At 34.7% G+C, this 27,342-nt stretch overlaps 1 protein-coding gene across 2 annotated transcripts in view; it reads right to left on the reverse strand.

Moving 5' to 3' along the window:
- The window catches only part of Fstl5 (follistatin like 5), a 579,517-nt gene that overhangs the window by 433,802 nt on the left and 118,373 nt on the right, over nucleotides 1–27,342 (reverse strand). The window contains exon 3 of one of the 2 annotated variants that reach the window (XM_040752632.1): nucleotides 20,687–20,717. In XM_040752632.1, the coding sequence (XP_040608566.1) occupies nucleotides 20,687–20,717 (31 nt within the window). Of the gene's footprint in view, nucleotides 1–20,686; nucleotides 20,721–27,342 lie in introns of both variants that reach the window. The other variant, XM_040752631.1, reaches the window with a different exon arrangement.

Here is a 27,342-nt window from a genome sequence, read left to right on the forward strand (position 1 = left end):
ATTATTTCATTAATGTTCAAAACTATTCATTAACTTGATAGAAATTTTTTCCAGTTCCCCCTATGATTAATGCTCCTGTTCAGTCAATAGTAAGTGGTTGAAGGGCAGCACCAGGTTCAAGAAAATTATATTTTGATATAAATAATACAACATAAAAATGAAGACATAATCACATGACCATTTGATAGATAAAAAAAGTCATCTGATAAAGTTTAGCAGGACTTAATGATAAAATTTCTGAAGAAAAGCAGAATAAGAGGAAAATACGCTAATTAAGTATTATAGCTTAATCTGACTAAATTTGGAGAAAAATTGAGCGTACTTCCTTTATTTTTTATTCTTTCATACATATTTATAAAGGGACTTAGATTAGGTTTTAGATAACTTGATTAGGTTTTATGAAAGTTTTATAAATTTTAGCACTCAATCTGTGATATACTCACCTATTCTTAATATACCCTTTCTAACTAAATCTCTGTCTCTTTTCCACTTCATTTTTGTGTTTATCTCATCTTTATAATTTCCCCAGATAATGAGTCTTTAAAAACTGTGGTTAGGCCAAGCATTCGTGGTACACGCCTTTAATCCCAGCATTTGTGAGGCAGAGGCAGATCTCTGTGAGTTCAAGGCCAGCCTGGTCTACAGAGTGACTGAGTGCCAGAATAGGTTCCAAAGCTACACAGAGAAACCCTGTCACGAAAAACCAAACCAAACAAAACAAAACAAAAAACAAACAAACAAAGAAAACTGTGGTTACTGAAAATAGCAAAGCTAGCCCATTTACTTTTCTCACATTGATTTTTTATTCAGTTGATCAAATACGAATATCTGTCATGCTATTACCTATCATTATCTTCAAGTTCTAACCCAATTAGCTGATATCTGAATAACTCATTGAAGCAACGGTATCAACACAGGATATGACAGAATTCAGTAGAGTTAGAAATAACAAGAGAATTTCAAATTGAAATACCAGAAACAAAAAGAATATCAAACTAAGACTTTTCAGTTAGAGTAAAAAATAAAACAGAACAATGGAAGGCAAAATAACAGGCATGGAAGATAAATGGGTTAATTAGAATATCCAACAATAACAATGAAAAAATGAGAACCTTTGAGTGCAACATATGAGATTGTGGGACAAAATGAAAGGTCACATTTATGAATCATGATAAAGGTGGATAAGGCATTAAAGTAAATGATTAAATCATAGGAGAAATGTCATGTGCATATAGATTCAGGAAGCACTGAGACTGCACAATAGACAAGGTGAAAACATAATCGCCAATGGCCTTTTAAATTAAAAACCTAAGCATAGAGAAGAAAGGAAAAAAAACACTGAAAATTGGGGAGTAAAACACCAGTTAACATGCAAAATCAACCCATCAAAACTGGAGCACACATTTCAATAGAAATCCTGAAAGTCAAGCGGGAAGGAAATGATGTATTACATATTATTAAAGACAATAACTGTAAATATAGATTTCTCTGTACAGCGAAACTACCCATTAGAATGATCAGAGACAAAACCTTCCATTATACAAAGTATACAAATTTGTAACCATTAAGTCACAACTTTAATCAAATACAACTGGAAATAACTGTTTTGAAGTGCAACAAATTAGACTTTAACCCAAAATGAGTCAGAATACCATGCTAATTGTCACCTTTATTTCTCTTGAAATGGTTCAGCAAATAACAGTTCTTTTCTTGCAAGTCTGAGGGCCTGACTTGTACCCCTGAATGCCACTGTGGAAGGAGGGAAACAAAAATTGAAAACTGTCCTCTGACCTTCACATGTGTGTGTACTTGTGTATGCCAGATATACACAATGATTAATAATAATAATTTACAACAAAATTGTAAAAATTTAAATATATAAGTTTAAAACAAAAAATTTTTAAAGTGACTAATGGGAGAATACAGAAAGAATGTATTCAATATATCATTGCACCAAAGCAAACATTACTGGATAAAAGAGAGATTAATCCTAACACAGAGAATGTGGGTGACTAAGATACCCCGCTTTGATCAATAGAGTAGTCATCCTGACAAAATGTAGATAAATATTTGGATTAATTTTTGTCATAGAATAAATTGATCTAACAAGTACCTGTATAATATTTTATACTAAATCTCCAGAATACACATTCTCATATTCTGCCTATGAAAATTTTATAAAATAGGTTACTTATAATACTACAAACAAATCTTAGGAAAGACAGAAAACTGTAAAAAAATATTGTGTCACACATGATTATAATGAGATTGAAATTGAATAATGAGGTAAGCTAAAGAGTATTCACACAGTCTTGCTGATTGAATAATACAATATTGAATGTTACATTGGACATTGAATGAATCAGAAAGCAATTCTTTTGAATGCTTAGAAAAAAAGGAAAATTATAGTGAAACATAGCAAGGCCTTTGAGATACAATGAAAGTATTACTGAAGGTGATGCTTAAAGCTACAAGTGCCCTCATTTTAAAAAGGAAAAATCAATCAAAATTCAAGTAAATGCCATAACATCCCTTAGCTATTGAAGCAGTAATCAAAAGCTCTCCCCTATTGTTTAAGAGAGCACCTACATAACTCACTGGGCATAGGGAAGTCAACCTTGTGCCTGCCCAGAGCCTTCACCCCTCTGACTAGTGTGTGTTCATGGTACTGTAAGATTCTACACAGCTACTAAAGGAGAAAGGTGCACAACAATCCAGCTACAAACCCTGAGTTCTATACACTGACCTGACTGAGAGGTGCACTAGTGTAACATTGGCACAAACTCTGAGGGAATTACGAACCACTATCTGATCGAAATTAAGACCCACTCCCCAAAATGGAACCCATCTCCCATATAGGTAGGGTTGTGAAGAGAACTTGAGACTAGATAGGTCATGAACCTATGGGAAAATACTGCTACTGGTACCTAGTAATAAAATGATTCCTAACAACATTTTGGTGTACACATAGATCAGTGACTTGCTCAGCTATAATCAGAGATGCTTCTTTCTGCAGCAGATTGTAAGAAAAATAAGATCCACAATGGTACAACGGGCAGAAAGTGAGAGCCCTTATTACATTCAGTCCTAAATGGGATAGCTCCATCAAATAACTACCTGCAGAAGAGGAGAAAAGACTTACGCCAGTGGGGATGCGGGACACGAAGGAAAGAAGACCTTCTAAACACAGCAGGACTGACACACATATAAAGTCATGGAATTATGGCAGCAAGCCAGGGTCTGCACAGGTCTACGTCAGATAGGGTCCAAGAACTGAGGGCGAAAGTGGGCACAAATTCCAATTCCTAAGCCAGAGGCTATAACCAGTTGACAAGCACTTTCAAAGGAAAAACTAGTTTTCTCCAATGGAATCTTGCTGAGTATGCAAACTACACTTAAGGACAGACAGACTGCATGTACAAGACTAGATGGCCAACATAAAACAATCTTAGTGATATTTTTGATGTTTTGTTGTCTCCTGAATCTTTGTCCAGGCATCTTTTTATCATTCTAGTTTTCTTCCTTACATGTTTTTGCATAGGCAAGTATATATCACAGTTTTGTGTTTCTATGGGATTCCTATATATGAGAACTTTTATGGCTCTAATTCTATATGCGTTTCTTCTGCTTTTTATTTGATTCTTTTCCTTTTTGTTTGCTTCATCCTATGTCCAATGTTTGTTATTATTTTTTCTTGCTTCATTATTTTTGATGTCTGTTTATATTCTAATGAGAGAGAGAAAAAAATGGTGTTGATTTGGGTGGGTAGGGAGTTGGCAAGTTTCTGAGAGTAGTTAGAAATTAGAATATATTGTATGAAAAAATAAAAAAAGAAAGGAAGGAAGGAAGGAAGAAAAGGAGAAAAGAAGAGAGGGAGGGAAGAAAGATCTCCCAACTTAAAATGTCCCAAGTACTAATGGATTCACTACTAAATCCTAGTAGACTTAAAAAGTAAACTAACATCAATGATCCTCACTGTGAGGTTGTATAACTAAATTGGGCAACAGTGAAATGTTTTGTATGTGCATGGACAAAAATACACTCAGCACCAAATACAGACTGAGTCCAGTGCATTTGCAGCTGTTCTTTCTCATGTGGAGTCTTCACTGAAGCCTTGTGTGTAAACATACAAGAGTACTTTGTATTGCCCAGTTCATCACATTATGTAGCACCACCTAATGCTGCATGGAATTCCTCAGCTCAGATTCAAGTCTATGGTGTAATATAAACTGCACTGTCTTCACAGTGCATACACAAATATAATGCCTTAATTGTGAAAAACCACTATTCTTAATACTTTGCTCCTGTCACTACTGAACATGTAGCTATAAAATTATCATATTTTTGTACTGTATCATATTAGAATGTCTTATTTTAGAAACTGTTACATTCAACTGGCTGGTGGTGGTGCATGCCTTTAATTTCAGCCCTCAGGGGTAGAAGAAACTAGATCTCTGTGATTTTAAGGCCTTCTCTACAGAGCATGATCCAGGACAGTCAAAACCTGCCTTAAAAAAAAGAACAGAAAAGAAAGAACTACAAGAGAAGTTAATGAAGTCTTGTCAAAGTATTGCTAAATGAATTTTAAATTAGGACAGAATTTCCAACAATTTCTTAATTTGCTTTGTTGAAACAAACAGATGGAAAGAGTGGCAGGTTTGAGAGAGAGCATGACAGATATTTAGCCTTCAGAATGAGGCTTTTTAGGAGATAATGTCATGACTTGAGGTCTGAGATAGAAATTCATGTAGGAGACAGCAAACATGGGGGTCATAACGGGAGACAGGAACTTAACACCCAATCCATGAAAGGGAGCACCGAGAGCAATAGGTTAAAATGAGAGTAAATGAGACAGGCACCACGGAAAACATGATGGTACCATCTGGATAAGATAGAGTGTTCAGAGATATTCCAAGAACAAAGTAAATACCTGGCTTATCTAGCTTTTAGGGATATATGGAAAGCCTAACCCCATGTGATATACATGTCAAGAATATGGATAAATGATGAAAGTATAAATAATTTTATCTTTCAGCTCCCAGGCAGAGGGACTGTGTTTTGTACTCCCCAGAGAACTGTGGGCGTCTAACAGGTACAGAGAGACATGGCCTAATTTCTGAAATTAGCAACAGCTATAGGGTCTTTGATCTAACAGACCTCCCTTTCTCTACTTTATATTTATGCAGCATGACATTACCAATTATGAAATCAGAGCATCAGTTAATTGGGAAACAATGCATAAGCTATCTGGCAGTATCAATGTTCAGCTAAGATTAATTCCTTATGTAAAAATAAACATGTCTCATTCATATACAATTTTGCCTTCATCTTTTATAAGTGATAATGTTATAGTTATACAGAAAGATTTTAAAGTAGATCTCACTATGTCTAATAACAAAATGTTTTATTTTCATTCCAGATTTGTAAATGTGACTTACCAGGGTGACTTTTCAAAAAAATTATTTAACTTCATTTATTTATTCATTTTTAAGCAAAAAAATATTCCAGGATGACCAAACTTTAACAATCCCTGATCTTAAGTGTACCGAGTGATTCCAATCTGCCACTTTTTCTGCATTCACTCTAACCTTAATTGACCATGCCCACCAGCTTGCATCTGAAATTGAGCATGCTAAGAGATATAAAAGACTTCAAAGTACATATTCTTATGAATATATATAGGCATCCTCAATAAAATCCTAATAGCTCCTTGTTAAGGGAGAACCTCGCTTTGGCATTGACTCCCTGGACTCTCCCAACTGCGGGTTAAGAAAACTGTTCTCATCCTCTGGCTTTGCTTGTTTTGGCATTGAATTTACCAAAACCCAAAGCCACAAAGCCCTGTCAGAGAACAACTCCAAAATCTCAACCTGCTGCAACTCTACCTAATAACTGAGACATAAAAGATATTACTGTGATAATACATTTGGTATTTCCAGCTTCTATTACAACATGCTGAAAATATGATTAATGTTATCTATGCCTATCTTATGAGATGGCCCTAGGATGCAGAAACTATGCTAGATTTGCAACAAGTCTATCCAAGTATAGTTTCTATTGACATGTTGACAAGTAATTTAAATAACAAAATCAGCAGTAAAAATTAACTTCACCTGTTTGTCCTAGTCTTCAGAGATTCTGTAAGAGATCCTTCCTCCAGTGTATCTTGAATTCTACACTTTTGGCTGCCCTGCACACACAAGGAATCTGTCCTTAGAGAAACTGAGGCCTGTAGATTGTTCTTGGCTTAGTCTTTCCATGGGAAATTTTACCACAGAATTTTCTAATAGTGGCCCTCTGACTGCAGAGTTTCCTTTCTTGGGCAGATATTGTTGTTTGCATGTTTCAATCTTGTTGAGAGTGTAAACACATGGAGTTATGTGCATGACAATATGAACGCAAGTTGAGATGATCCTTGGCTTAAACCAGAGACTTGGACCGGGGCTGAGGATGAGACCAAAGGGAAGGAGACATGGAGCAGTCTCCCAGGATGTACCTGCAGGAGGAAGTCAAGAGCTAGAAACCCAGAGTCTCTTTTGTTTTCAGAGAAGAGCTGAAGTCATCTGCAGTCCTGCAGCAGCAGTGGTTGGGAAATGTGTCATGTCTTTGTTATCCTCAGCCTTAGGAATAGCTATCAGCAATGAAATTTCGACCAACTTCTCCTATTTGGCCTCATGGTACTCTGAGTTGGGGACCTACCTGTCAGAGTCAATGAATCACTACATGTGGTATGTGGCAGCAGTAGAAACCATCTTGCTGATGGTATGGAATATCTGTAAATTATTCATACCAAATCACTGCTAGAATTCTTCAGCAAGGAATTCCTATTACTGTACCATGTGCAAGCTGCCTTGGGCCAGCCTATTCTTGCATTCCAGCCAGCTGTTCATGACTTTTTTCCTGTGCAGCTTGGTTCAGTAACACACATGCTCCTTGAGGGCTTGCATCTGGTACTTGAAGCACCCCATGTACTGGCAACTGGCTATCTCAATGTTAGTGAAGACTTTTTAATTATGCATCTTAAACTATTTACAAATATTTTCTATATAACTCATATAGAAATGGCACTTGCTATGTATTTAGAATGATATAGAAATGTACAGCATGATTTCATCCACTTATACATGGAGTGTTCCTTTGAACATTAGAAAGTGTATATATTATAAAATGTCAATTTTACTTATTTAAATATGTATGTATCAATATCTTATTTTAACAGATTGTGTTTCTGTATAATTTTATAGAAATATTAAATTATACATATGACACATAAAATGTAAATATGCATATGGACATGTAGAACATATATAGTCATGTGCTTAGATTAGAGTCATACATAATTAGCATTGTCTGACTTCAATTATATGACAGCTGATATGTTAACCCTCATGTCATACATTGTCATATACTTTGTCTTCTTCCACCTTCACAATGAAAACCTATTTAAAATTGAATATATAATAAATAAATAAATACATTAATGATTTATCCAGATTTCTCATGTGCATGAATATCCTGGCAAGTCCCTCCGATAATTATCCAGGATCAGGAAAAGAAGATGCTATGGATAAATTATATTGTAAATAACACTAATTGGTGGGTGGTGAAAGATAGTAGATTCTGGAGAAAGATCTCTGCACTATTACCTGAAATTTTTAAAGAAAATATTGGAGTTTTGGCTGCCCAATGAGGAAAAATGCATGGGAATGAGATGATGCATTCATGTTAAACATCATACCATAAAAGATGAATCAAGTTCATAAATACTGAAGGTTACATTTAAAAAGTAATCAGCAGATCCAACTTAGAACACTGAAGAAAACCAGAATATCATCCATGACATAACCAGATTTAAAAAATACATATCCACTAATCGAGACCTACAGAAAGTTCTGTACAGAATCTTCCAACCCAAGGAAGTTAAGTACACCCACAAAAACATGGACAACAGATAATCCCACTTTACCAACAGCCAAAAGAAAAAAAGGAGTAGAAATCCAAACACAATACCACCACAATCAACAAATACAATACAAACAAAAATGAACAATCAGTGGTCATTAATATTCCTCTATATTAATGATCTTAACTCTCCTATAAAAAGACACAGGCTAACAGAATGAATACGAAGACAAAATCCACCCTTCTGCTGCATACAAAAAACATACATCAACTTCAAAGGCAGATGGTACATCAGAGTTAAGGGTTGGGAAAAGAATCACATAACAGGGAGAAATCAACCTAGAACTTCACTGGAAGCTATGTCCTTACTGGATAGTTATAGTCCTTGAAGGTTCTAGGTACACAACTGAAGGAGAAATGTCATCATCAATTTTATCCATGTATGAATCCTACAAACTACAAAAATGGCTGGACTAGCAATACGTGACCACTGGTGATTAGTTAAGTGCTATGAGCATTATGTTAGTAACCAATTCATTTCTGGGTGGATTTAAGGCCAGATAAACAAGTTAGCAATCATGTATGGTGCCATTATCAGGGACAAGAACCAGTTGCTAGATAGGTCATAGACCTAGGTGAGAGCAAGTACAATTATTCTGCCAAGTGGGCACAGTGTTAAATCAGTCCTAATGATTTCCTGCTATACAGACAGATTAGTGCATCTCTCAACTCTCATCAGGGGTGGCTAGAAGAGGGAACCCCAACTGGTCAATGTGCAGAAGATAAGAAACTATGGAGGACTCTTCCCTAAATTGGATGACTATATCACTGCCCCCTTCTCCTAAGGTTCACAGACTATTGCAGAAGAAGGTGCAGAAAGTGCAGATAGACTATAGGAGTTACAGGTGGTATTTAACTACTATGAAATAGTTTTCTTAGCATTTTGACCCAAGAGAGAATTTTCACATATTAACCCACACTGGCTATAACAGAATGCACAAGGGCTAGCTATAACAGAAAAAAAATCTTAGCAAGAAGGAGGAGGAAGGGAAGAGGAGGAGGAGGAAGAGAAGAGGAGGAGGAGGAGGAGGAGGAGGAGGAGGAGAAGAAGAAGAAGAAGAAGAAGAAGAAGAAGAAGAAGAAGAAGAAGAAGAAGAAGAAGAAGAAGAAGAAGAAGAAGAAGAAGAAGAAGAAGAAGAAGAAGAAGAAGAAGAAGAAGAAGAAGAAGAAGAAGAAGAAGAAGAAGAAGAAGAAGAAGAAGAAGAAGAAGAAATGGTCATGAACTTCCAACCCTGTTCTATTTGAGACGCTGCTGGTAATTGATAGCTACTTACAGATACAGTTTAGGTTCAGTGTTTACAGTCAATACTGTTTATGTCTTTACTATGTCCTCAATATTCAAGGCAATTACAGTCTCAATGTGTCCCTATCAACATTTCAGAATAATCTAGAAGGTGCTGCAAAAGAATAACCTTAAATTTATATTCACCTAACACTATTACAGCACAAATTTAAGGTCCTAAAGCTGTCTGGAGAAAAAACAAATTGGAGTTAAAAATAAATGACCTAACTTTAAAAGTATCAGAACAGCATTGTTCTTTCCTAAACTACAATGATAAAACAGATCAGGATTAGCAGTAACCCTCCATACCATCACCAAATAGTGCTTCAGAAATGTGATACAAACACAGATTGTAGAACACAGCCTTTTTAAATAAAATGATGCTGAGAAAATTGGACATCACATGGGCAAAAACAGAAATAAAAATAGATCCATTACCACTTAAAAGTAGTCACCTAAAATGCAATAAGTACTTAAATACTATAATAAAAACTGAGAAACTATCACAGGAAACCATAGGTGATATGCTTTCCTTTCAAGGATTCAAAATGGAAGTAAAAGAAATCTTCCCAACTTCTAGCAGCCTTCTGACTAGAGTTAATAACATGTGGAAATATTTGCAATATGCGGTAAGGTAAATAGTCTCCTAAATGTGTTTTGAAACAAAAACAAGAAAACAAATCACAGGCCATCAATCAGTGCTGTACCTGTGTTAAGCTAGGAATATAACAGCATTAGAATGCTTGGTTACCATATGAAAGGCTTTGACTCTTCGTCTTCAGGACCATAAATAAGAACACCATGACTGCATTAGTAAATATTATTGAGAGAATCCATTATAACATATATTATTTGTATGCAACCAAAAATTTTTATACTGTATGTGAGCATTTTATAAAAATCAATATATATTACAAAAATTCTCTATGCCAAATCTTTTAAAGAAAAAATTTAAGAAGTAGCTATGAAAAAATTAAAAGGCAGTTTCCTCAATTACTCATGGGAAAAATAATAAATTGTACAGTACTTTCAGAACATGTAATGTATTGAAAATCCAAAAATCATGATACTTTCAGGAGTAACTCTAAGTTAGATCAGTGTGTGCTATCACTATGTGGGACCTTGCTGCTAATCCTGCTAAGACATAAAATGAATAATAAACATGGTCTACACATGGCATGGAGTCCTTTGTGGAATTATGAGAATCATGAAAATTAGTATATTTGACATGATTCTGGGACACTTGGAAGAGTTGTATGGTAAAATTAAGATTGTTCATGGTTATCACAGTGTATAAGAAATCCTGTGTGGTTTATGAAGGCAGTTTAGTGGCTCTGTGTTGTGGACACGTTTTCAAGGATCACTAACCTAAGACCCATCAAAGCAGATTTTTTCCTTTGATTACTGTGTTGTAGTAACTATTGCTATATTTAAACATAACTGATATCTAGCTTTTCAGTTTGAAAGAGAGACATGTGAACCACTGTTGTGTCTGATTTAATAAATTCTTACATTATATTACAATGCTGTATTGGCCAGTCTGATTCTGGCATGTATCTGAAAACTGCACTTGGTACTGGTTGTCTACAGCAGTCTTGTAAGTGAGCTTGCTTCCTGGAGACTTTCCTAATGACCCAGGAAGTCCAGTTTATTTCAATACAGTTTATTTAAAAGACAATTAAATATACATTCCTCATTCCATTTCCTTGTTACAGCCCTCACAGGTACCCTCTCTGTAGTACTTTTCATGTCTCCCAACATACAAACACACACACACCAGTTCACTTTTGTTGTTTCTGTGAATATGATCTCAGGGCTGACCATAATGAATTTGGAAAGTTTAATATTATCATTACTTTATTCTTTCTTTTCCCCTAATGGATGACTAGTAGCTATAATACTAGAATGGAGTTATGATTCGACTAAGGTCCTCTGCTATAACCAATAGTGTTTACACTACTTAATCGATGTAGAAGATATTTAATAATGGGTATAGAAAGCAGAACTACTGACAAGTTAAAATCTGGCTGGAAAACCCACTACAGAACTGTCCTTTCAAGTTCTGCCATCCCAGCCTTACAAGGATTGCTCAAACAAGAAAACTGTTTACTTGCATGCTTCCTTTCGGATCCACTCTGGCTTATTTCTGGCTGAGAAAAGAAAACAACTTTTCCACTAAAATATGTTTTTATTCCACATGGCCATTCCATAAAATATCCTGCTTTTATGACTCTTAAAGCAGAAACTTGAATTACAGCAGAAAGATCAACTCCAAAGAACTCCCTGACTTGTTGTTTCCAGTTTCTGAGTCGGAAAAGCCTGTAAGAAGAACAGCATCCAAAACTGCTCTCAGAAACAGTAATTTACTGATTCTATCTCAAAGACTGTACCAAGCTTTAAAAAACAGGAATGCATTTGAGAATCTACAAAAAGTATTTGTGCCAGATTTCTTTCTTAACTTTTGAAATCAAAATTACATCATTTCTCCCTTCCCTTTCCTCCCCTATATACTCTCCTTGTTCTCCTTCAAAGTAATGACCTCCCTTTTTATTGTTATTACATATATTGTGACATATATATGTATATTTATATAACATATCATTATATACATACATACATACTTCTTAGACTGTATAATGGCACTTGTACGTATGTTTTTAGGGATGGCAATTTAGTATTGGAAAAACAGTTGCAGGTGCTGTGTTCTTCCCCGAAAAATACAATTTTTCCGACTCTCAGTATTCTTTAGGTGTGTGTAGTCCTTTCTGTTGGGTGAGGCTTCCTCAGCTTTCCCCTATTCACTTTAGAGTGTCTATTGGTGTCATCCTTGTTCATCTCATATTAAAGCAGTTACAAAAGATGGAGATTATTGTGTTAACCAAAACCAACCAAAGTGAAGAGTTGCAGAGAACAGACCCGACAGATTTCTATTTTTTTTCTTTTTTTCTTTTTGGTTTTACGAGACAGGGTTTCTCTGTATTGTTTTGGAGGCTGTCAGTCCAGCCTGGCTTCGAACTCACAGAGATCCGCCTGACTCTGCCTCCCGAGTGCTGGGATTAAAGGCATGCGCCACCACCGCCTGGCGATTTCTATTTTTATAATAAAAATTTCCAATAAAAATCAACTTTCAAAGAAGAGGGAATTAGATTCCAGCTGGTGAGTGATAGATGGGTCACTAGGTATTGAACTAAAGTGAGAACACATAACATAACTGGAAAGTGGTGGTAAAATATTGACCTAGAGACCAATTTTATTTGTACAGTTGCTCATTGAGACTCTCAAAGCAGGTGATTCTAAATTATGTTGAACAGTCAGTTAATGGTAACAGTCAGCATGCATAAAACTATTAGGTTAATTTGTTAACCAAGCAGGTATCTTAGACTCTTTACAGTCATTGGTAAATTCACAACAAAACTTCAAGATTATGTAATGCAAATTGATTTGCTACAGACCATAGCCAAATTATCTTAGACTCTTTTTATTTACTTTTGAAATTCTTTCATTTTCCCATATCCATGCATGGCCTAAGATCCTGTGACTATCAAAATCTTACAACTGATTCTCAGCAAACAATTAGTTGTTCCCAGTCGAAAAGCTCAACATGTCATCAAATATTATTTCAAGTACAAAGCAGAGTTTGCTTCTGTGGCCCCTAGATATAAACACTTTGACTTATGTCTCTATTTTATTCTCTAACTAATAAGATCCCAGGTAGCCACTTCCACTGTGGAATATGATATTTGTGTAAATATGAGTCTATATTGCTGGACCATGTTGGCCATTCATATTTAGGGCTGACTGAAGCAAACTATCTCTTTTTCCCTTAGTGTGATAACTGTTTATTTGTATGTTGACATAATAACAAATTTATTCTAAACAGTCTTGGCAGGACAACTCAGGACTACTCATCATTAGTAGATTAGATCTCTATAAACATGAAACAAAATAATTAAAATAATAAAAAATGAAGGTTACTATGACTTGAACTTTCATTTTTGTGCATTTATGAATTAAGGATTTTGTCACAAATGTATTTCTAACATTGTATATTAAACAGGATTCTCTAAAAATTAATATAGTACTCAAAAACATAACTATGAAAGGAGATTATTAGATTAGTTTACATAATAGAGCTGGGTAGTTCACAGCAATCATCTGTATGCCAAACATTTTGAAAATCCAGTAATTATTCAGTCCAAGGAGATGAATAATTCACTAGCCCAAATCCAGCTCTAAAAGTCCCACTGTTGCAAAGGTAAAATTGATATTGACTCCATACTATGAGGCTAACGAATCTGGAGTCTTCTGATAGTGGAAGACTAAAGATCAGACAAAGGCACACCAATGCACATACAATTTCCCTTTGACCATATTCTATCTCTGTCCCAGTGAGATTGATGATGACCTTACATGCCATCCTAGAGCCTTTATCCTGTAGCTGATGGAAGCAGAGACAGACACCCACAGCTACACTGAGTTGAACTCCTGGACAATCTATGGGACCTCTGGTGGTGGATCAGTACTTATCTCTAGTATACGAATGGACTTTGGGAGCCCATTATGTATAGAGGGACACTCTCTCAGCCTAGATACATGGGGGAAGGTCTAGACCCTGCTCCAAATGATATTACAGACTTTGAAGATCCTCCATAGAAGGCTTCATCCTCCCTGGGTAACAGAAAGAGGATAGGGGTTTAGTGAGGTACAGGGGAGGAGGGAAGAAAGAGGGAACTGGGATTGACATGGAACACAAGAGTGTTACTAATTTAAACTTAAAAACTGAGGAGAGAAGACATATAATTAATAACTCATATAATCTAAGAACATTTCATTTTACTCAGTGGGTCAAAAAGGTAAATGATTTACCTCATTTAATACTTAGGTCAGCACCCTTTGGTATAATAACATTAACAGTGAAAAGAGACAATACAGAGAGCTTCATGGAAGGATTAAATAATTGATTAATGTAGTAGAAGTCGAGATCAGGCATGTTCAGGGTGGTTAACCTTCATCCAGCAACTGATGGAAGCAGAGGCAGACACCCACCACTAAACACTGAAGTGAACTCTTCGAATCCAGTAACAGAAAGGGAGACTGATGAGGAAAAGGGTTAAAACTGGGCTGGTGTAACCCTCAGAAACAGTTGACCTGAACAAGGGTGAGCTCTTAGACACTAGACTGATGGCTGTGTGGAAAGCATGGGACTGATCCAAACCACCTGAATACGGGTGTCAGTGAGGAGGCCTAGGTAATCTACGGGCCTTGGGTAGTATTTATCCCTGATGTACAAATAGACTTGGAGTGCCCATCCCACATTGAGGGATGCTTTTTCAGCCTGAACTCTTGTGGGAGGGCCTAGCCCCTGCCCTGGATGAAATGATGGACTCTGGAGATCCATCACGGAGGGCCTCACCCTCCCTGGGGATCGGTGGAGATTGGGTTGGGGACTGGGGGGACTGAGGGGCCTTGTGGGGAGGGCAGGGGACAAGGGGAAGGATCTGGGATTGACATGTGAAACAAGCTTGCTTCTAACTTAAATTTTAAAAAAGGAAAAAATGTAGCAGAAGTCAGCACTTCTTAAAATATGAGTCTAATTACTCTAATGCTGTGAAGCATGATCGCTATTTCCTGCAAGGTGAATGATAAGCGAAGGGATCCTTGATTATATTAAACACATGAAACATGTAAGTAAGTAAAGGTAAGCAACGCTGTGTTAGTATGGAGAGATCTTGGAATGGTATGATGCACATTTGAACCACATCTGCATTGTCATTTCACATGAGGATTTATGTACCAATAGTTTTAGAAAGTTACCATTTTAGTGTAATGTATAAATAAAGTCACTTTCATATTATGTAAGACTTTAAAATAGTCACATGAAATTGGAATTTATCATCATTTTTAAAGGAGAATTATTACATATTTGACAAACTGAATCATAAGTTACCTAAGTTGTATTTAATTAACAGCATAGATAAAACTAAATATAATATTACCTTTTAGTATGACAAGTAATTTTCTTTATTTCAAAGAAGGTCAGATACCTCAAACACATTTAAAATTGATTATATTAAATATTAAGTTCTTGGGAAAGAAAGAACAGATACATATTCCAAAATCACAAGATAATATACTTCTTTTAACTAAGTAAATGCCATGCTTAATGCACCTAAAGTGTCAAAGCAAAACAGGTAATGGACCATATAATTTTTCTTTGACCTATATAACAGGGACTCTTGTACAAAACAAAATTCAAGCACTCAACAACATGACCATTTCAGAAAATATTGTTTCATGAAAATTTTTACTGCAAGAGAAATGATTTCTTTACACTAAACATATAAAACATCAAATATAGTTTAGGTTTCTCATTAAAACTTTAGCTATGTGAGGAAATTGAAATACAATATACACTTTTAAAAATAAAATCTCTGCTGGAAGTCATTTTTCTTTTTTTATAAAAGTTCATTCTGAAAGATACTTTTAAAGGAAAATAAGATAGTTTGTGGTTTAAAATGTATTGAATCATAAAATTTCTGATTTAAATATCCAAAACTTCAATTTCCTTCATATGAAGCATTAAATTATTGAGAATGTATAATTAGTAATGTGGGTTGTTTCCTCAGCATCTCCAATCCTATTATGTACTTTAAAAAATATTTTTCATAAGTATCAGTATTTTTCTACTTGACCTGCTCTAGAATCACATAGGCTGTAAGCTTCTGCACATATTTGTGAAAGATTATTAGTGTAAATGAGATAGTAGGACACACCATAAATGTGGATATTACCATCCTATGGGCCTGAGTCCTATACTAAATAAATAAATAAATGAGGAAACAAATGAGTATCAACATTCATCTCTCTCTGCTTCTTGACTAGGAATGAATTGGTATCAGTGGCTTTACATTTCAGTCACCAAGCCTTCCTAACTATGATGGATTTACCATTCTACTGTAAGACAAAACAACCCTTGAGATGTTTTGGTGAGATATTTTCTTCCAACCAAAGGAACATATAATAGAGAACCTAGAATTACAATGTTTTGGTGAATGGATATTTATCATAACAAAATTATCCAAAACTCATCTTGAATTACAAGATTTAAAATTTCAGACATGTTAAACATTTTATTACCAGGGGTAAATGGTACTAAGATTGACCATAAAAAGGGAATTGTCCATATTCCAGTTAAATTGCCTTTCAATGACCTCAAGATAGTTTTTCAATACAGGACCTAGACAAGATCTCTATAACAGGATTATGTTGCATTTTATTACTCTCATTTTTAAAAAGTATTTTAATTGTAAATAAGTACACCATTTCCCCCTTCCTTTTCATCCCTTCAAATCATCCCATATATCTTTCTTTATTCTCTTTCAAATTTATTGCCTTTTTATTTTCACTAATTACTGTTATGTACATATAAGTTTCTAAACATTATATATATATAACCTGTTCAATGTAGTTATGTTTTCATTCAATAAGTTGTCATGTACCCAGCAGAACTGAAATGAATCGCAAGTTGGAAAATATTTGTAACTGTGACTTTCAGGAAAAATAACAGAAAACAATAAAATTCATATCTTCAAATGCTGAATATAGAAAAAAACTTTCCTAATTAAACATGGAAAATGTCTCAATGTGGAACTAATAACTGCTAAATAAAGTTTGGTATTTTTAAGATAGAACACATATTATGACAGTGACATAAATTATTTGCTTTTTGTGTGATTTTTCATTATTTTACGAGTTTTAACATTTAACCTCATCAAATAATATTTGGTTGAGGATTAAACTGATGTCATATGAACAAATACTTAATCACAGTGTCTGAAATTTATTAAGAATTTAACAATTAATTGCAAACATGAAGAAACTAAGCCAGGCAGTGGTGGCGCATGCCTTTAATCCCAGCACTCGGGAGGCAGAGGCAGGCGGATCTCTGTGAGTTCGAGGCTGGGCTGGACCAATAGCCTCCAAAACAATACAGAGAAACCCTGTCTCGAAAAACCAAAAAAAAAAAAAACATGAAGAAACTAACTTAGGGTTTAGTGTCTCTTCACTGCAGAATATTAGATTAACCAAAATATAACTAGTTACAGAATAAGTACATCTTTTATTTTGATCAGTCCTCAATGACACCAGAGTTGTTCATTTAAAAGGAGAAAAAAGAGAGTTTTTACTGAGAGACATAGGCTCACATGGCAGATAGTGATAGGTACATAGTTTTTCATTTACAGAAGAAAACTGAAGATGATGTTCAAAATTTCTCCAACATATAAGCCCTTGCAAACTCTCCATAGGTATTTCAATATGTGTTTTAAACTATGTGAACAATTTAAAGCTGTGCCAAGTTGATTCAAACGTCATTTATGTAGCTTCAAGCAAGAAACTATGCTAAACAGTTGTGACTTGCAAAACTAGAAATTAAATACAGATTTACCTCTTATTAAAAATAAGATATTTATAAATTAAAACTACTCAAATTCAAAAGAATGTGTTTTCTCAGCTAAATTATATAAACACACAATTTTAGAATGTATAAAATATTAGTTTCCACAATATTTCAAAGTTAGGTCATAGACAGTCAACAAATACTAACCTGTTACAGTTTTAAATTTGCAAGCATTTCAAAATTTATTTCTATGTACATGAAGCAAATAGAGGTCAAGTTTAATCAGAGTACTTTGTGATTTGTTTATTGAAGATCACTGGAAATATTAAGTTAGAATCATTAAGTTGGGGATCTTGTTATGAGCAAAACCAAACACCATTGCAGGAAATTAGATTGAAACCCTCATCTGGACTTGATTCTATATAATAAACTTGTTTGGATGAATGAGATTAGCTGTTAATCAGGAAGTCAAAAGAACTAGTAGATAAAAATAAGTTATGAAAATAAGTTACAATGATTAGCTTGTAGGTACCATAAATTATTTATTTTTCAAAATTGTTTAACAGTTCTTGATAAGCTTTAGCCTCATGCTCTGTTGTTTGCTTTTGCATTATTTAATATCAACACTGTAAAACATATTCTTTGGAAGAGGACAATATTCCCATGCCCAAGGAAATGGCAGTCCTTACTAGATGAAATAAGCAAGTTCTGGTGTCAGAATACTTATCTCATTTACACACAAGTCAGTGTTTTCAAAAAAACATCCTGTGTGTTAGTTTTGAATAATATTCCAGCTAAGAACAGAGGAAGAGCTGGCAAGCATCATCTCGAAATTTTATTATACCGCTAAAACATGTTCCCAGACAATGCTTGCAAAACATAATTTCTACTTGAGATGGTGTGATTTATATGTCTAGGGTAATAAAACATCAAGAAGAATGTTTCACTAAACTTATTTCTGCTTCAACAACAGAGTTACAAATATGATTTAATGTTAACCTGATACACTGGGGCAGAAAGACTTGCAATCAGCATGCTGGAAATTCATGTCATTTGAATACACATCAGACAGCACTTCTTAGAACAGAAATTCTTACTTAGAACACAAACGTGGGTACCTTAAAACTAACATTAGTGTTTTAAAGTTAAGATTGTATAATAATTTCAAACACAAGATAGTTCATACCTCCTAAAGTTAAAAATTAATTTAATTGGTTTAGAAACTCCTTGGTTGACAATCTCTTGTAATCCATTTAAACATAATGTATCACACACACACACACACACACACACACACACACACACACATTGTTTTGACCCCTTGTAGGGCTATCCAGTTGTTAAGAAATTTCTAAGTAGAAATGTATTTGGACTTGTTATTTAAGAATAGCAGCCTAGCATTGGTGGTGCAAGCCTTTAATCACAATACTTGGGAGGCAGAGGCAGGTGGATCTCTGTAAGTTCGAGGCCAGCCTGGTCTACAGAGTGAGTTCCAGGAAAGGCTCCAAAACAGTACAGAGAACCCCTGTTTGGAAAAAAATTAGCATTGGCCTTGAGAGTTGGTTAGGTAGTTAAGAGCATCAGGTGCTCTTCCGGAACACTTGTTAGGATTCCCAACACCCACATGGTGGCTCACAACCATGTGTAACCCCAGTTACAAGGGATATGACATCCTCTTCTGTCATTCATGAGTAGTAGATATGCTGGCACTGCATCCATAGCACATAGACATACATGCAGGCCAAACACCCACACAGATAAAATAATTTCATCATTTGCAAAGGTTTGTCGAGAAGCATCATTATCTAAAGATACTAAGGAAGGTAACAATCCTTCCACCATGTCAGTAGCAGATGCCAGTTTGCATGACAGTTCATTTTAAATTTTTATGTCTCTGAAAAGATTCTTCCTATACAGGAAGTATGGAAGAAAGCAATGTGCTTTTGTTTACCTCCATGACTGAACTGGGACGCCTTAGAGATTGGGGAAGTAGACAGAAAATCCCAAATGTAGAATAAAGATCAACACATAAACAGAGAAGCTATAAGAATTAACCCAAGGAAATTACGAATTTTCCTTCATTATTATCATTAACAATTCTTTTGTTAAAAATCTACAAACAGTAACACTGTATCATAGAATAAACTTTAAAACTAAGAATGCATCTATAGAGAATTCTCCTTTTTCTTACTAGAGATATATCATGCTATGTTATTACCAATTTAAAAGAATAAACCCACAGAAACAGCTGACCTGGACAAGGGGGAGATCATGGACCCCAGAGTGATAGCTGGGAAACCAGCATAGGACTGCTCCAGACCCCCTGAACGAGGATGTCAGTTTGGAGTCTGGTTAATCTAGGGGGCATTTGGTAGTGTATCAATATCCCTAGTACAGGAATGGACTTTGGGAACCCACTCCACATAGAGGGATACTCTCTCAGCCTAGACACAAGTGGGAGGGCCTAAGCCTTGCTCCACATGATGTGACAGACTTTGAAAATCCCCCACGGAAGGACTCACCTTCCCTGGGGAGCAGAAAGGGGATGGGATGGGGGAGTGGGAGGTGGGGGCATGGAAACAGGGGAGGGAGAGGGAACTGGGATTGACCGGTAAAAGAAGATATTTACTAATTTAAATAAAAAGAAAAACACGTAAACAAATATCTTCAATGTTTTGCATATAAATCAAGTAAGACAGCGATAGTCAAATACTGAGTTTTCTGTATGATATATTTTAAAAATTGTCACTTGTCAATTTACAGATGAGAGAGAATGCTAAATAGGAACAATTATTGGGATATGGATTTCACCTGGGCCATATAGAGAAGTGGAATATTATGTTGAGATCATCAGGTCATCATATGACATAAAAAGAACAATTTCCACAGAGAAGTTTGTTGGTCATGCAGAGGCCCCAAATGCTCAAATAGTTTTAGAATTATGTTGTAGATGGTAATTATCCATTTTAACTGTATTTTCAAAATGGTATAGCATCATTTTACTTTCACCTTTGAAAGATTACTTTAAAATATTTATTTCTTACCTTTGATTCTTGAACTTTCTTGACTTTTTTCCTGCTGAAATGAAAACAGAAATACGTCAAAATCTTTAAGTATGTTTTTGATACGTTGACACAAAAGACTATCATCAACTTGAGTCAAATGCTTTTTATACATATACCTCAAAAGAAAATTCTAGAAATTACGTATCAAATTAGTAATTCTCTGTGCACATATTTCTCTAAGAAACGTAATTCCATTTAATCTCAATATATCCTCAATAATGTTTTTCGAATTTGATTTCAGCTCAATACTAACCATAAAGTGTTGGCAATGGTCAAAATTTAAGGATAAACATAGAGAAAACTCTCACTAAAATGATATAAAAGCCTGGTAAACTACCTTCACTCTCATTTCAATTAGAATTGGTCTTAATTTAACATTAATATTGACAATTTCCAAAAAGGTGCTCCAGTCAAACTTGCCCATCAACTTGGGACACTCTTTATTAATTACTAATTAATCAGAAAAAATTAGCTTATTTCACTATCATACTACAAGGGCATTTGCTCAACTACGTTCACAGCAGCATTTGCTTCATATGCATCTGGAAACAACCTAGATGCTCATGAAGCAAAGAATGGATAAAGGAGGGATCAATCATGAGATCAAGAAAGGTCAGGAGCATGATAGGGAAAACCACAGAGACAACCGACCCCAGCTAGTAGAAACTCACAGACTATGGAATCAAAGCTAGAGAACTTACACTGGACTGAACTGTACCCTCTGAATGGGGTTGTCAGTTATGTGACTTGATTTGGGGTGGGGGGCTGTCAGTGGAACCAGGATCTATCCCAAGTGCATGAACTAGCTTTCTGGAGGCCATTCCATATGGTGCAATACCTTGCTCAGCCTTGATACTGGGTGGGGAAGAGCTTGGTCCTGTTTTAGCTTGGTATGCCACTGTTGACTCCCCAAGAAAGGCCTTAATTAACTCTTCTAAATAGTGGATAGGGAAGGGAAGGGGAATGTCAGGGGTGGCAGAAGGGAAGGGGTAACTGGGTTTGATATGTAAAATGAAAAATAATTTTTAAATAAAAATTAGTTTATTTTAAATTACATATCATGTAATGTGTAACTCCAAAATAAGATTCACAGTTTACTATCTTTAAAAGTTTTCAAGATCCAACCTAAAAATTTTTAAAACATATCTCAAATAAAATGTCAAATATTAAACATATATATATATACACATGTATGTCAATCAAATTTTGTTAAAGTAAAAAGGAAAAGAGAATCATATGTTATTGCAAACATTAATCCCAAATTTCAAACACAGTATAGTCTATCAATAATTATATACATGCACACACATGCACATATGTTTTATATATATATATATTTATTTGTAGTATATTACATATTTTTATACGGGTGTGGTGGTTTGAATAGGTATGGCTCCCATAGTCTAACATGTTTGAATGCCTGGCCCATAGGGAGTGACATTATAAGAAGGCATGACTTTATGGCATTAGCTTGATCTTGTTGGAAGATGTATGTCACATAGCGAGGAGGACTTTAAGCTTTCTCATGACCCAGTATGACACAGTTGCTTCTGCTGCCTACAAATCAAGATGTAGAACTCCCAGCTCCTTCTACAGCACCAAGTCTACCTACTCACCACCACCACAAAGATAATATAATAAAAAAAAACTCTGAAACTGTAAGCCATCCCCATTTAAATGGTTTTATTTATAAGAGTTTCCAAGGTCATGGTGTCACTTCACAGAAATAGAAACCCTAAGACAATATATTATAATATTTGTAATAAAATGACTGATATTAAAATTATAAATACAGTTACATTTATAAAACAGTTGACTAAATGATGTGAATATAAAAGAAAATTGTAAGTTAGACTATGTATGTCTTTACTTATACATATGTAGTTTTATCATTACAGCAATGTCACGTGAAGGGTTTCATTAACATAATTTTATGCAAGAGGGTCATGTGCTTTGATATTCACCCAACTTCTTCCTTCTCTTCCCGTCTGCTATTTCCATTGTTTCTCCAAGACAGTCTTGCACCGAGATTTATATCCCATAAGTAAATGATTTCATGTATATACATATATATATAAATATTGAATCCAGAACTGGAAGAAAACACGTAGTATTTGTCTTTCTGTATCAGCATCATTACATGTGATATTATGCTATCCAGTTTCATCCATGCTCCTGTAAACAAAATAATTATGTTCTTCCTTATGACTCTATAAACTCTATTGTATATATACACTACCCTTGTTTATCAGTTAATTTTTTATGTGTTACATTTTTAGGCTATTGTTACATATTTGAGATTTTGAAAATTTTGTAATAAACATGAGTGTACAACTATATCAGTGATATTAGTTATTAGTATCCTTGGTACATATACCCAGCCTATGTATTTGATATGGTAGTAAGTTTTTTCAAATTTTCTGCCACCTTTATACATATTTCTGTTGTATATAAATTAATTTTAATACTCACTAATCCCATATAGAGTTCCCTTTTTCCACGTAATAGAACCAGCATTTATTTTGTCTTAGTGGACAGTCATTCTGACTAGTGTAAGTCAAAATTTGAATGCAATTTTAATTTAAATTTCCCTGATTATTGAGGATATTAAATAATTTTTATGTTTATTGGCTATTGATGTTTCATCTTTTGAAAACCAAATGTTCATTCGTTAACATATTTACTGATTGAACAAATTGAAAAACATTCATTGACATTGATTTTTATGTTTCCGTATTTAATGTATATTTCTGTATTTATAGAGAGATGGCTGGATGGATGGATAGATAGATAGATATGATAGCTATTAACCTCATATAATACATAGCTGGAAAATACTTGTTTTCCCATTCTAATATGTATCTTTCCTCAGGATAAGTTCTTTTTCTGTGCAGAAGTTTTATTATCATATGATTCCATTAGTAAACATTTGTGATTACTTCCAGGGATATTGGAAACTTATACAGAAAAATAGTGCTTATTTCTACACCAAGTGTTCTATGTTTTCCTCTAGATTTTAAAAAACTTCAGTAGTTATAAACATGTTTTTATTTGATTTTGCATTTATTTTTTGGCATGAGAGAGATTTGATCTAGTTTCACTCTCTTACAAATCGAATGATAGTTTCCCATCAACTTTTTTTTTTAATCCAATGTTTGCTTTGGTTATCACTGTCAAAATTTACATGGCTCTCCTTAATTGTGAGTGCATTTCTGGGGTGTCTGTTTTATTCTGGTGATCTCTGCATCTTTTTCTTGCTGTTTCTTATGCCATTTCAATATTACTTTATGATTGTCTCTCCATAGTATAGCTATATACTGATGTCTTCATCATTGTTCTTTGTAGTCATTGTTGACTTAAATCAAGGTCATTTTGTTTCCATATGAATTCATGATTGTGTTGTCACATTCCTTTTTATTGTAAAAAATGACACTGGAATATTAATTAGGATTGTCTGAATCTAAAAATTTTAATTTATACTAGAGATAAGTTCACAATTGTGAGAACTACAGACCTTGGCCAGAGGCCCACTTCCCCATCAGCCTGGGAGCAGGCAGCTGTAAGATAATGTTTACTAAAAACATGTTTACTAAAAACAATACAGTGCCCGGGGCAATAAGTTCCTAATAAGGGCTGGCCTACAGCAAAGCCCCAATCTCGACCTTTTCCAAAGACTAACTGCCTCTTTCTGACCCACCCACCGCCTCCTCTGGTGTCAGGGTATATAATAACCAGCCAGAGTAGGAATAAAGTACAGCCTTCTTAAAGAGCCTTCTGGAATCCACCGATGGGTCTCTGTATCGTCAATTCCAACACCCTCCACATTCTCGGAAACAGGCTGCTCAGCGGGCAAGGCACACAATATTGAATCTGCTGATCCATGACCAGGTGTTGTCCTTTGATATTGCATCTTTTTTAATTTCTTTCTTTGTTTCTTAAATTTTTTTCAATGTAGTAAGTTTCAAAATTAGAAGATTTTCATAAATGGAAATACCCAATTGTTCGATGGACTTGTTCATTCACCCTATCTGGAATGAAGAGACAACTATTGTATTCCTCGGCAAAGTTCACATAAGAGAGAAAACCAAATGCAAGTGTGCTAACCGTCATGTCATTGTATTTTTCCAAAATATGAGATTCCCTCCATGACTGGACTAGAATGCGCATACAGGGTTCAGTAGAAGGTGCTATCAGGCAAGCCACGAAATATTTATGATTTCAGATTTCAGCCTGAGAGCATTTAGAGACAATGAACATCTCTTCTTAAGCTAGTAATATTATCATTTTGGTCATTTATTTATAACAGTTTGAGAAAAGCAAGGATAAACTTAGGAAGTAGGGACCAAGAAGGTGTTACTATGGTAACACAGGGAGATGCTAGCAAGGACATAGAAAGGCGTGGCACTGGATTTGAAGCATCAGAACTAGCACAGCAATGATAGACTAAATGTTGACAGAGAAGACAAAAATCCTGAAATGGACATGGGATTGTGTAAGAACTGAGGTTTTTCTAGCTAGAGAAGTTATTGGCTAAATAATAAGCATTTGAAATTCTTCACTTGTTTTCTGGGACTGTACCTGCACTTTTCATTCAATTTGCTGGTTGTTCCTATTAGGTACTCATAGAGATTCTTCCTCATTTTGATTTCCTGATATGACTTCTTCAGGTATCAGCTTTCCACAATCTTTGGTAAATTTGCCTGATACTCTAGCTTTGAGAACCATCCTTGTCATAAAGACTCTCAGATACATATTCTGTAGCCAACTGCAACATCAAACTATTATTTAAAACTGCTACCTACAATCTTGACACCTGTATCTAGATAATCTAATAATATAACTGACTGATCATGGAAGTTTTGACCTTCCCTTCTTTGACCTCATACAATAGGTAGAACAACTACAACATTCTACTTACTCAGACTTGGAGATTGATATTTAGTATCCTTTCTTTTGAGATTTAATATGCATCAATATTTGTTGTAACTTATCTTTAATGTGTCTGTGTAACTATGATTCTTTGCCAAAATCCTGATGGGATAGGAGATACCTTAATTCATTCCTTTCATCCATCAAACTCATGAAACACTGGATCACAGAAAATGAAGGGTTCCTCAGAAATACGTGATGCCGGGCAGTGATGGCGCACGCTTTTAATCCCAGCACTCGGGAGGCAGAGGCAGGCAGATATCTGTGAGTTCGAGGCTGGGCTGGATCAACAGCCTCCAAAACAATACAGAGAAACCCTGTCTCATAAAAAAAAAAGAAGAAGAAATACGTGATGTGGGAAGGGAAAGAGCTAGTACGCACCAGAGAAGAAAGGTTTTCACAGGAAAAAAAAATCACAGTTGTAGTGACTTATCTCATAATTGTATTATGTATTAAGATGTTATATATGTATATATAAAACATGCATACATGTATATGCATATATGAAATATATGTGCATATAAATATATAATACAATATATAAATATATATAAAATACATAATATCTTATGTATAACATCATATATCTTATGTATAAAATATAAAAACATATATTTATAAATGTTATACGTTACATAATTTCATGTATTTTTTATCTGTTTTATAAAATGGCAACATTTCTGTAGTAATGGTGAAGAGAAAGTAGTAATCTTTTTCTTGCTTAACAAAACTGCCACTAACTCTATTTTCCCTTACTAATTTCTTCCTCATAACTTAAAATACAGGGAAACAAGGTAAGAGGTTTATGGATTCAAAGAAGACAGAACCTAAAGTCTAGAATTCATGGGAGACTATTTCTAGGAGATGCACAAATTTTGACACCATTCTCTTCTGTACAAAAAAGTACAGTCTTTATGCAGAGAAGTTAGTTAAATAAAATATTCCAGAATTAAGTACTCACATTGGAAAAAATATAAAGTTTAATTATCCAGTGAAAGAGAACAGAAAGTTAGAAAATTATTGGATTAAAAACCCTGAGAGCAAGCAATCATAGACTCTCAGGTAATGCATTATTTATGAAGTGAGTTTTCGATTGTATAGATTCTTTTCAGAGGTCAAGTACAATTATCTCTTTAAAGTACCCATTAGAGTTATTGAGCTAGGTGGAATCGTTGCCTTCAGATAAAACACTTTTTTGTTTCTCTTGTGGGTTTAGAAGTAATATTAGAATTATTCAAGTAATGAAAGGGATACTATGAAATGTACACACTGATAAAAATTTCATTATAAAACTACCTAGTAAATAATGAGTTGAGTTGCATATTTTTGTTCACAAGGCCCACTTTATAATTTTCTTTAGTTGTCACTTAGTTTTATGATATTATTATTTGTGTACTTATAACAATAGAGGTATGGGAGGAAAGTTATGTACAAGGAAATGACAATGTTACTGATTTTACATTATTTGACACAAAGAATGACTAGGAAAATCTGTGATAGAAGGAAGGCCAGTTTCTGTAACATAACATGTGGTGTAAAATGATGAGGTATGCAGGTTTGTTTAATTAATTGTGCAAGTTCAATACAATAATTTACATAATGAGAGGAGAAATAACTCAACATTGAAGGTGGAATCATTTGCCAAAATTCAAGAATCTGCCATTGATTTAAATATACTGTTTCATGAAAGCAAAAAAAAAAATCTC

This window comes from Mesocricetus auratus, unplaced genomic scaffold, assembly GCF_017639785.1.
Source record: "Mesocricetus auratus isolate SY011 unplaced genomic scaffold, BCM_Maur_2.0 Super-Scaffold_100009, whole genome shotgun sequence".
NCBI classification, from domain to species: domain Eukaryota; kingdom Metazoa; phylum Chordata; class Mammalia; order Rodentia; family Cricetidae; genus Mesocricetus; species Mesocricetus auratus.